Source organism: Cololabis saira, chromosome 23 (assembly GCF_033807715.1).
Source record: "Cololabis saira isolate AMF1-May2022 chromosome 23, fColSai1.1, whole genome shotgun sequence".
Taxonomy (NCBI): domain Eukaryota; kingdom Metazoa; phylum Chordata; class Actinopteri; order Beloniformes; family Belonidae; genus Cololabis; species Cololabis saira.
In genome coordinates, this window is record NC_084609.1 from 25,554,906 (window position 1) to 25,567,518 (window position 12,613).

Genomic DNA, 12,613 nt, shown 5'->3' on the forward strand with positions numbered 1-12,613 from the left:
CAAAATAAAAGTGTCAGTTAAGTATAAAGTATTCATCTACACTGTACTCTGATAAAAGAAACGCAAGACAAGCAGATGATGAAATATGCTTTTAAATCAAAAAGTGACTCAGCAAAGGGTGGTGACTTTGAATCCCCCAGTTGCTCCCGGTTGTCAGGCCAGCGCCGTTGTATGGCAGCTCCGCCGACAACCGGTGTGTGAATGTGTGGGTGAATGTTTGCAGTGTAAAGCGCTTTGGGCCTGTAGCTGGAAAGCGCTATATAAGTGTAAGCCATTTACTTTGTTCCCATTCCTGGAGGTGGAGAAGGCATTGCTTTAGGAACAGCAAACCCTGCAAGAAGAAAACATGACTCACATACACAACTAAGAAAAGGAACAGCCACAAAATTATTTTGCAGCTCATGTTATTTATAGCTACCCCACTTGTGGAGTCTATTGACAGCAGAAACCTCACAAGGCTCTTTCAGGATTACCTTTAAAATAATTAAACTCAACATCCCATATAAACATGTAATATTTTTTTTAAATCAGAGCTTAACAATATAATTAATTCATTGGTAACAGGTGATCTACTCCTGCATTGTTTAAATCACCGTACAATGTTTTGGTCTATTAAATGTATGAATTAAAAAAATTTAAAAAATCATATCTAACTTAAAAAGCGCCTCCGATATAATAAACACGCATAATGACTTAAAATTGGTCGATATTTCATCGCCTTACCTCAGGAGTTTCTCGACGTGCGACCACTGAAATCAACGCCACAACGCCAGGAAGTGCTGTCCGCCATGTTTTCCAACGGAGTCCTATGGAAGTGTCGCCACTCTGGTTGTACTCAAAGCAACAGGTCACAGAAAGACGTGATACGTCATTACTTGAAAAGGTTTTTCATAAAGAGACTTGTTTATTGTGTCGCTGTCGCCAAAGTATGGCCGTCTTGTTAGTGTTTCTGATATTAAACTATGATTTTGCAATTTATTGTACAATCTTGTTAAAGCTTGCATATTTTTTGTGGACTCATTTAATACAAATTTTTAGAAAGATCTTTTTTTTTATATATATATAACTCAGATGTACCAGCAACAACAGGCCAGAAGCCTATAAGCCAGTTTTCCTTTTATCCTTTTATCTTTAAGTTTTGACAGTAGATTACCAGATATGTTTTAATTGCTGATGCAGGTTTGTTGATTTTTAAAATGTGCCGGATAATAGCCCATTTTGTTCACGACTGAGTAGTGCTTAAGTGTGTTTTCTAACTACTCTCCAGTCCCGGTGTTATGAATGCTGGCATAATGAAAGGTATTTATTGATTAAGTTGGACATCACTGAAGGCCTAAGTGTGAAATGCACCGCCCGCCACTGCTTTTGAAGGACATGTGTAAGATAGGAGAACGTTGATCATGTTCTTGACAATAGGCGGTTGTGGGTGGAGCTTGTGTGGCAGATGGTGGGCCAGGCCCATCTCCCATGCATCCACCATATGGACTTTCACTCCTTCAAACATAGCCCTCAGAACCTTGTCCCGCTGTATTGAGTACCAGTCGCTGTTGGTCAATGTCTCGTAGAGCGTCAGAGCTTTGGGGTTTGCAGTCCGGATGATGACCTTGGTACCTGGAGCCCTGTTCAGCAGCCGTACCAGGGCCTTCCGGATACCCTGCAACCGCTGGATGTAGACCTCGACAGGGAAAGTGCTGAAGTGCGACCAGATGCCAATAACTACAACAGTGTTGGTGCCTCCAGCCACATGTTCTATTTCATTGGCAATGTAACGCAGTTGACTGAGTGGGACGTTGCCAAAACGGATAGGGGGTCCGTGGCAGCGATATGTCACTAAAATGTTGTTGGCATAGTCCAAGGCCATGAAAGGTCCCGTTTGCTTCGGACTGTGCAGATTAAACTCCTTGAGATCTAAATTTGTGACAAAGACAACAGATAAGGCTGCAATGTGAACAAAATTCAAATTGTTTTCAGAAATATCTGCTGTGCAGCTACCTGGTAATATTGAGTTCAGGTATTCAAACCACTGCCTGATGGTGGAGTCTCCAAAAAAGTGGACCACCTTGCCTTTCAGACACTGACTCATCATTGTGGTGTAGAACTGGTGAACTGTGGTACCCTTGAGAGCTCGCCACACACCCTGATAATAATACCCAGAAGGTCCAATCTTCACAATGTGGCTTTTCCTCTCTGGCTGATCTGAGAAGATATATACTTTTAGTTAAACACTTCACACAAAAAGACCAAAAAAAAAGGTGTTTCCCAAACCTCTCTGAGACCCCTTATTTTATATTTTAATATTTTAAACTTATATTAGAAAAGCCCCACATTAGAAAATTAAACAGTCGGGCCCCATCTAAAACCCAGTAGTAAACCCTTTTATTCTGATGCAATATGACAAATAGTTTTTAGTGGTAAATGTTAGGGTGTACCTTTTAGTTTTGGGAGAACAGTGATGTTTTCAGGTCCAGAAGCAGGAATGAAGACTTTCATATTGACCTTGCTGGAGGAAAAAAAAAAAAAAAAATTAAAAAAAGAGCATGTTCAATGATCAGGAATCAGTTTTTTTTCTTCCATTTCCTAGTTTTAAAATGACAAATAAAATGCACAAATGATCAGTAACAGAAGTGACTTCTGTTCCTCCTCTCAGATAGATGGCATGGAAGAGCCACTTCAGTTATTTTACCAGTTATTTGAATACAATTTTTTTTACTCAGTTTGTCCCCTGATCAGTGTCTTCCAGTGTACATGTACAGCAACTCTTGTTTTGGACTAAGTTAACAAAGTAAAATACTTTCATATATATCACAATGTTACAATAGGTATCGTATCGTGACACATGTATAGGGATCCGTATCGTATCATGAGATTCTTGCCAATACATATCCATAATACGCTCAACACAAAACCAGACATGTTTTGTTTACCAATTTTAAAATGTAATGGGTAACAAGCTGTTTACTGATTTTATACCAAAAAACTTAATAATAACAATAATAATAACGGATTCGATTCATATTGCACTTTTCTTGGACACTCAGGGCCCGATTTACTAAGATCCTAAATAAAGAGTACTAAATTGCGTGTGCACTGAAAAAGTTTGCGGCTGTTGTTGTGTGTTTTGCGGGTGATCAACTAAGATTGCGTGCGCAATTGATAACAGGTGCAAACCTCAGTATTTAAATGAGGTGTTGCGCGTCTTACGGTTTGCAGTGCAAACTTTGCGCCATGGAGAGTCCGGATGGAAAGCAGGATATAGTCAAGGTATTAGTGGAAGAGGCAAATTGTTGTGCCGTATTCAGCACCCCTGCCGTGAAAAGCACCCCCTCGTATATTCAATGATAAGTTTATATTATATATATTTACAAATATTATGGAAGACAACACAGTAAGCAGGCTATTAATTAATGACATCAATAACCATTCACCCGATTTTTGTTATGTGATTGTGGTATGACTATTGTGGAATCCATGAGCGCATTTAAACATGAATCATTAACACAAAACTGGACGCTAAACAGAACGTGACACGGAATGAGAATATCATTTTTGTCAGACGAGGGGGTGCTTTTCACGGCAGGGGTGCTGAATATGGCACAACACCGGGGTATGACAACTGCAGAACAGGCGCACAATGAGAAACACTTTTTTCTCCATGAAAACACGTGATTTATTTATTATCATAAATAAAAAAATTTATGTGCCTCCTGTGGCAACCTTTTGCTGAATAATACTCGATTTAACATTCAAATAAAATATTTCTCCTTTTGCATGTGGAGATAGCACCTTCCTTTCGAACGTATTAAATACAGACGCAATCACAATCCCCGCAAATACTTTCGGGCTTGGTAAATCTCATTGCGCTTGGTAAATGGACCAATTTGCATCTTCCCCTCCCAGTATTTAGCGATTTCTGGCAGGTACGCCCCATATTGATTATTCATCAGGGCAAAAGTACTAAATGGATTGCGTGTGCTATTTTGCTCATTTGAGAGGCGCAGTCCTCTTTGCACGCTGTTAGTAGATCAGCTGGCACTTTGGTTTGCGGGTGCTGTCAAGTTTGCACAGGTTTTTACACACGCAAACTGTCCTGGCATCCGAGGAACACGATGCCATTGACGGGAAGCAAAACCGTGGTGATTTTACACACTTCACTGTTGCGACTTTTTCCTTTTTTCCAATATTTATTTCCAAAAAAGGGGCTTGCAAACATAAATCAATGCGGCTCCACAATTAGGGAAAAATCCAACGAAACGAAAACTATTTAGAAAAGTAACTAAAACAGCGTGAAATGGTCAAAATTGGCATTTAACCACAGCCGCCTACTGTCTGACATTTCCGCCTGACTGACGCACACACACCCACACACCACACCGGTCCCAATCATGAGGGGTGTGTCCCGGCCCCACCCATCCAACAATAAATAAACTCAGGTACTGTTTAACATAAACTAATTACCAAGTCAAGATAATTCAAAGTAACAGATCAACTTCATAAACATCCTGAACTAAACTTTTTTCTAAACTAAGGCATAAGAAATGAAGAAATGGCTACAACACAAACCTTTAGTAAATCAGGCCCTCAATGCGCTCACAATGGTACCATGATTGATTCACTCCATTCATATTTGGTGATGATGAACTACATGTGTAGCCACAGCTGCCCTGGGGCAGACCGACTGAAATCTGGCCAACGGGCTCTACATCCACCACTGTGATAGAACCATGGTGATAGAACTTGATTTTCTGATTTTCTTTATTTTAAATTTCAAAACAGAGGCCTGCGACTTACATGGACCTAAAATGTTCACAATCTACCAACAGGGGAGGGAAGTCCAGGTACCTTGATTGAGGGATTTATGCATATACATATTATACATACATGTGTAATACTCACGTGCTGGGATAAGTTCCAGCAGACCCCTGTGACCCTGCCTTGGATTAAGAATGTATAGAAAATGGATGGCTTGATGTAGTGCTCACCTTTGAAAGAGCTTATCTTCCTTAGGCTTGAGTTTTTGTCTGAATCCCCCTTTGGCATGATTGACCCTGACATCACACGTTAATTTCTTTGGCTTGTAGCAGAACCACAGATCACCAGTAATGAGGTCAGTGTAGTTGCATAGCTTCTCCTGAGGTCCATTAAGGCACACATTACAGGTGGTAGTTTCAGTGATTGAACCTGATCGGAAGAGGCTTTGGAAATAAACCCTGTTAGGCTGCTCGTGGGTCAGTTTGTGGAGAACTGTGACTGCCTCGCTGGGGTGGACCATGGTGACCTTTTAGCACAAAGAAAAAGAAATGTACACAAAACTTTGAAATGACTGCAGGGATTTACCATCTATTACAGAAATAAAGTAATATAAAGTAATTTTAATAGAAGTATACCATGTTATTACTTCTGTCATTTTTGTTATGTTATTAATTGATTATTAGTCAATCATATCATTATCATAATTATTGTTATTCATTTTCCATTTCTTTTCTCAATGAATATGTGTATTTTTTAATAGAAAATAGCCATTATTACTGCTTTGCTATGTTCAAAGAGGATTGTGAGGATTGAGGATTGATGAAGATAGATATTTATTATTGTACTTTACATTACTTATTTAAAGGAGCCGTCTGTAAGAAATGTCCAAAACTGGTACTGCAGTCACTTTCAAAATATTGTTGAGTGGCGTGTACCCTCCCCCTCCTCCCCCCGACCAGAGGTTGCCAGGTAGGGTGCAGAATGCAGCAGGAACGTAGGCTGCCATGGCTGCGATAATTAGAGCCGAGCTGGCAACCCGGATGCCGAAACAATACTGACTTGGTGATTGGGAGATAGGTGGAGGGTGGAGCTTCAGGCCAAAACAAAAAATGACAACATAAACATCAGTTGAGGGCTGCAACTCCTCTTTTTAAACTGGAATATCCTGGTTTGAGTGCTGTTGTCAGTGACATAAGTATTTGAAATGAACATGATTTTTAAATGTCTGTTGACATAACATATTTGTGATTCGTTTTATTATTGCTCTTACATACAGCTCCTTTAATTGATTGATTGCCCCCTTCTTTTACTTTATTTATTAGTTATTAATTAATTAACTTATTTTTTTAATTTAATTCTTTTTTTTTGGCTGCTATCGTTTTCTTAGAATAACCATCATTCTAGAAAACCATCATACTCATACACACCACACATGTGTTTGCATACATAAACGCACATTCCCACATACATGGTCACAAACATTGATTTTGTCTGTTTTGTTTGTTTTCTAGCGCCCCCACTTGTCCTGTACCTGTATGCGTTTCTGTTTTTGTTTTGCGCACCTGTATTGTTACCCGTTTTTGCACCTAAAAACCTTTTAACTGTATATATATATTAAATTACATCTGAATGTTCTTTCATTCATAGGATTTGTTTTGATGTCTCCATATGGGAGATACGCCCCTCGTGCAATCAGAAGCATTTATCTTATTACGCTCATCCTGATTGGCTAGTGATTACATAAGTTACTTGTGTTACGATGCAACGGCCAGTTCTCAGAGTAGTATGAGTGGGATGTCTCACCAGCTAGCCCTTCTTGCCCGGGAGAAGCGAGAAGAGGTACTCATTTTAATTGACGTTGCATCGTAACACAAGCTACTTATAGGAAGTTGTCATGTCATCGTTTTCACCAGCCTATCAGGATTGGTATACTGACATAAATGCTTCTGAGGAATAGGCGAGCGGCGTATCTCCCATAGTGAGACATCTCACTTACTACTCTGAGAACTTGGATTACCTAAAAGTTTTCTTTTCTTCTTTTAAACCTAAACATCAATATCACACATCAACAAAAATACAAAGCACTGATTAAGAGAATGAAGTAATTCATGATGGAAAATAACAAGTGATTGAGAAAGAGACAAAACAAGAGGATATTTTTTGGAAAGTGTCGTCCTAACCCTCCACACATGTGGGGGGCATCCTCAGAGCTAAAGGTGCAGAAGTTCATTTGTAATGCTGTAAACACTTTATATAGTAGCTAGGTGGTGAGTGAACTACATTTGTGTTTGTATAATGGTTTGATGAAATGAATTGATTGAAAAATGACTACCGTAGATTGAATAAGAATCAATAAACAAAATGGGTGTACAGCATGTGATGTACAAGAAAAGCTGACCAAGCGAGGACCAAAGGCATCAGTTAACAGTCCAATGGAAGACTACACGCATGGCACAGCCACATTAAATGTGGCTAGTTTTATTATTACCTCAACATGTGCACTTCCTTCCCACAGTAAGGAGAACACAGCCACGTAGCTGCCGTTGTGATGGTCCACCACTTGTCCGGCCACACCTGCCTGAAGAGTAGGGTTGTGAAGCCGGGCCACTAAGACATCTCCTCCAGTCATCTTGGGACGACCATGGAAGTCTTGAATTTTTATGAACACTTCCAGCTCATCCCCTACACGCCACTGCTGCCCTCCTCTCCGAGGGAGAATGGTGAAGGTACTGTGAGCCGGATCACTGGTCTCATTGAAGGAAAAAGGGGATGGTACTGGGGGAGTTTCAGGCCACGCAATTAAGTCTTTTAGGTAATCTACTTCTAGAGCCTCCTGCGGTGACCGTGGATGGATGCTGCAGAAGTCATGATGCTTTTGAGGTTCAGGGGAAACTGCTGGTGAGATGGTGGTCCTCATTTTATAATGAAACTGAAAAAAAAACATATATTAGAGAAAACAAATGAGAGCCAAATACAGACTGTTCTAAAATACAAATGATTGATTTGTTTATATTGGTGGATAATTACTCCTGCTGATGAAAGCTATTGTAATAACTCTTTAGGAGGAGGCTGGGTTACTCGTAACAAAAAACTAAGTTGTTCACTGCAAATGATATTATGAAATACTGTAATTCTTTCCATTTGTTCAGGAGAAACAACTTGTTTTAGAAGAGGAAGATGTTTATGGTTGGAAAGAAACCTTTTCATGCTTATGAACACTAGTTACAACCACACTCTGACAAATAATACCATGCAATATTTCCACAAACCCAGCATAAAAAAAAATCTGCTCACTGATTCCCCTCAAAATATACAACATCCTTACAGCGCATAGATGAGGAGTCAGGGAAACCAACATATTACTTTTTGCTGAATCTAAAGTGAATTACAAAACCGCAGACTTAAAGCAATCTATGGATGAACTCATGGTTGCATACAAAAAGACAAGCAAGCTGAGATCTTGAAGCAAAGAAAAAGTCAAAGAAATGGAGATTCAAACTATTTGTCAGAGCTTCTGAAGAGGGTTATTTCCATGATTTGATGCATTGTGAGGGAGAGACTGACAGAAGTCTGCAATGTCTGCAGTGACATTGCATTGTAATTTATGCAAACTTACAGAATTGTAATGAAATCTGCAGCAAATTACAGGTCTGGATTGTGAACGAAATTAGAGTTCAACTTATACAGCACTTTCCATCTTTTGCCAGAGTTTTATTGTCAAGTTATATTGATTTTTTTTTTTTTTAATGGGAAAAACACTTTCTTCTACTTAAAGTTACAACTTGAAAAGTACTCACCTTCTTATGATATTGCTGGAAGATAAAGGCACATGCAGCCAAGAACAGGAAGGTGGAGCCACACTTAAGAAAATTAGTGTCTTTACAACCTCTTCCCTTCATGATCAACAAAAACCTCATCTGGTGCTAGATTCAAAGATAAAAGAAAAACAGTCATCATAAACCTTTCCTACAAAGCTAGAAGCAAAGCGTTCTTTATTCTTGAAGACAACCGCTTGCAGCCGTTGTCAAATCCAAATCACTAAAAAACTGTTCAAGTGCCTGGTGGTTTTAATTCTGATGGACCTGGACCTGCAACCTGATGGGATGGGAGTGAACAGGGAGTGAGCTGGGTGCACTCTTAGTGCAGTTTTCACCTTGCACACACATTTAAACAGACATACACACCTGCTCACTCACTGACATGCTCAACCCCAACAGTTGTGGGGACAAATAATTGCAGTGGTCCTGATTACATTTTAGAGACCTGGGTTGGTTGCTGTGTTTGTCTCTGCCTGTTTCTGTTTTTGCGTTTCTGTTTTTCTCTCTCTTTCAGATTCACAATGTTTGTGTGCCTGTTGTGTTTTGTTGTCTTTCAGATTTGCAGCAGATGTAGAAGAGAAGATCACAACGAACCACATGACCTGAAACGTTGACTCCGCTGAGATATACAAAGAATGTCCAATTCAGAGAAAACTCTTTACAGAGGCTATATACATGTGGATTGATGAAATAATGAGCAGATGAGGCGAAACTGGCCGACAAGACATGGTGTGAAACCACAAGGACATTTCAAACAAAACAATACAAATGTGTTAAGTCAAAAGAAGAGCAGAAAAACAGAAAGAGCGAATGATATTCCAAAACACTGCTCAGATTATGATTTACTTGTTCCCCCATTGTTCCCAGATATTTTTTTTTTATATTTACATATAATCTTAACCATTTGGAGTTCCTCTAAATGTGTCAGAATCATAAGTTCCATACCAGCTGCATATGACAAATAGTATACATTTTAGCTAGTCACTGAAAGCACAAGTGTAGAGTTCAAAGTACAGTGATGGGTACTCATTACCTAAAAAGCACACAGACAAAAAAGTTAAATGATCAGTAAAAAAAAAGGTTTTATCATCACTGAAGCAAAACTTTATTTTATTGGACCTCACCTGAGCTGAGATTTATTTGTAGAAAATTAATTGATTGTGGTGAAATATTTCCTCCTTCAGTCAATTGGATTGAGTTTGGATGAAGGGATCCTCTTTCAAATAAGCCATTGGTGGTTCCAAATGATTCACAGCACGACAGCAAGTATCACACTCACAAATGAAGGCAACAATTACTGTATATCCGTATTACACTCAGAACTTGTCCCAGCCCATGTGGGAGATGTGGCAAAACAGCTGTCCAATGGTTGGTTGGAGAAGTGCAAACAGAGAGCTCAGCTCTCAGCTGAGTTCAATGTCTTCTCCCAGTTAGAGAATGTTATCTGTGTGAGCAGCTCCACCACGTTTCATGAGACTGGCTACCACAAAAAACCAGTCCCAGCCTCGCCACCTCTAACGGTGCTGGGCTCTTCTGGTAAAGAACCAGTAACTGGACTGGCTGAGTCCTTCATTCACTGTCTCTGTCTGTGTGTTGAATGACAGACCATGTCACAGTACTTGATGATCATGAAAGGGATTGGCTTCGTAAATAATTGTTACCCAATTATGTACAAAGTAAAAACAGAAACTGAAAAAGCTGGGACAATATTGAAAAATGCTGTTTAAAAAAATGTATTCATTCAGACATTTATCCAATGATCCCTCTTCCCATCCGTTGGTAGATGTTACAGAACTCTGGGGGAGTTTGGGGGTAAAGCAAGGTGACGTACAAAATAACGAAACTCCACAGCTGTTTTTTCAGAGCTTCGAGTCTTCTTTTCCTAGAAATGACAGGATGGTTGACAGCAGATGGGGTGGGGAGGATCTGTCTGGAATAACGTGATCCTTCCACCACAGCCTGTTCACTCCTCAAGTAAGGAGACCTGAGCTCAGTGCAGGTCCTCCCGGGGTTGGTAGAGGGAGCAATGCCCAGAACTGACTTAGGTAGGAGCACTGGGTGAGAGAAAAAAAGACATAGATAGAAATAGAAATAAGTCAATCAAAAATAAGTTCTTACTTGCATATTAATGCACCAGCAAGAAAAGCAAAAAACAATGTATGAATACTATTATTGGAGTAATCAGTTAGGAACTTTAACACTCCAACCCCCTCAGGACTATTTTGGATCTCTTACTGTTTTGTGGCCATTGCACATGATAAGCAGAAATCAGCATATCCCAGAATAAAATGACAGTAAATCAGCATCTATATTAAATTCATTCTGACAAGTGTAAGTGAGTGTGTGTGTTTGTTTTTTTTATATATTGCCCTGCAATGGACTGGTTGTGCAATCTTTTCACCACAAATACAACCGCACCCAAAATGAATGCATGTGATCATGCATTCATTTCTGCTCTGTTCCCCTTTCCAGTTATTCCCAGCAACTTTTAATGCTTGATTCTAATCCAATGTATCCAGGTTTTACAGCACAGATTCCCACGATTAGTCAATTAAGGGCAAGTACAACTCCCATCATGAATGTTTAAACACTGTTCAGGTAAATTCCAGCATTTCACAAGCGAGATGGGTAGAAACCAAATGCAGGAGACTCAGAAAACAGGAGTTGCAAATGAATAAAGGTTTAATCTTGGAAAAAGTTATCAGTTATTCAGAAAAACAAAAATACAACAGAACCAAGCCAGAACATCAAAGAACTCTGGAGACACTGGCGTAGGAAAACGAATTGACAGGCAGGGAGGAAAGGAAAGACAAGAAAACAGATACACAATCAGAGGCTGATGAGACACATGTGCCAATGATCAGGCTAGATGAAAACTAAACTAATGTGACCCACACACTAAAAGTGCCTGGTCACTAAAGGGTTAACACTGCACAAGTCACTTTTTTAGGGACTGCAGACCCTGGTGTGCCATGTGCATAAGCACGCAAGAAAAAGAAAGATGCCATGCATGTGAACAGTAAGGAGTTATGAGTACAGGTGAAATTATAAAGAAAAAGGAGAGAAAAAAGACGATAAAGTGTGCGGGAGAGAGTGCTGTATGGTGCAGTATTACTGAGTGAATCGCTTACATTGACGGGGCTGGATAATGTGTTACGTACTGATGGAACTCCAGTGAGTGAGTTCAGTAATATGTGAAGCTAACACCTTGCATGGCAGTCGGTTAGGAAGGCCATTGGTTAGCGAATTATCATATTATGGGGAGATTATCTCTATAATTTATCCCAAGTGTTGTTTTATTATCTTTTAACACTTGTATAAATGAATTCTGATTAATTTGAATGAGAGAAGTTTTTTGTGTTTATTTTATACACATTTGTCACAGCTGCTGGTTGCAAAGGTCTGTGCTCGGACTCCTTCCTTCGCTGTTATTCTGGAAACAGGCTGGCACATAGGGAATAACAGCTACTTTGAGACTGATTTTGCTGTTTAGTTATTATTTTCCTGATAAATCAGGTGGTGCCCCATTTTGATTAATTCATTTTGATAATTCATTTTGATAAGTAATCTTCTTTATTAATCATTAATAACTATCAAAAGACGATTATGAATAACTCTTTAATAACTGAACCAGCACCCCCTATGTGGCACAACAACACAAGAAAAAGAGGACAAGTTTTGGGAAGCCGCTGATATTTAACCACAAGTGGGGCTTTGCATCAGCAGGCCCTGCTGTAAATCGGGAGCGCTGACCAATTCACTGTCTGCACTGTGACCTCCATCCTGCCCCCTTTAAATACATCTACAACCTAATGCATATGGAAACAAGGTGCACAGATACAAAGTGAGTATGAGTGTTTAAATGTCACATGACTACAGAGGATGATAACCACAAGTAGGTGGTGCATTGACATGGAGCATCCTGTTCTGATTGCAATCAGTTTAAGTGTCTAATGATGAAAATCCTAAATGTAAAGACCTCCTCTGATTGTTATTTTAATCAGACTGAGCAATAAGGGATGTCATAAAGTAATGAAGCAAAACAT

At 39.5% G+C, this 12,613-nt stretch overlaps 1 protein-coding gene across 2 annotated transcripts; it reads right to left on the reverse strand.

The window, feature by feature from the left end:
- Positions 1–281: 281 nt before the first annotated feature.
- On the reverse strand, positions 282–9,833 carry LOC133424033 (NXPE family member 3-like). Of its 2 annotated transcripts, none has more exons than XM_061714406.1 (7): positions 9,692–9,833; positions 8,547–8,561; positions 7,238–7,678; positions 4,980–5,275; positions 2,430–2,500; positions 1,993–2,196; positions 282–1,908 (listed from the first exon to the last, which is right to left on the reverse strand). In XM_061714406.1, exons 3-7 carry the CDS (start codon positions 7,664–7,666, stop codon positions 1,334–1,336), a joined length of 1,575 nt encoding a protein of 524 aa, XP_061570390.1. In that variant the 5' UTR covers positions 7,667–7,678; positions 8,547–8,561; positions 9,692–9,833; the 3' UTR covers positions 282–1,333. The 2 variants fall into 2 exon arrangements, with proteins under 2 accessions (XP_061570390.1, XP_061570389.1); XM_061714405.1 differs by having other exon boundaries at positions 8,547–8,672.
- Positions 9,834–12,613: the final 2,780 nt, after the last annotated feature.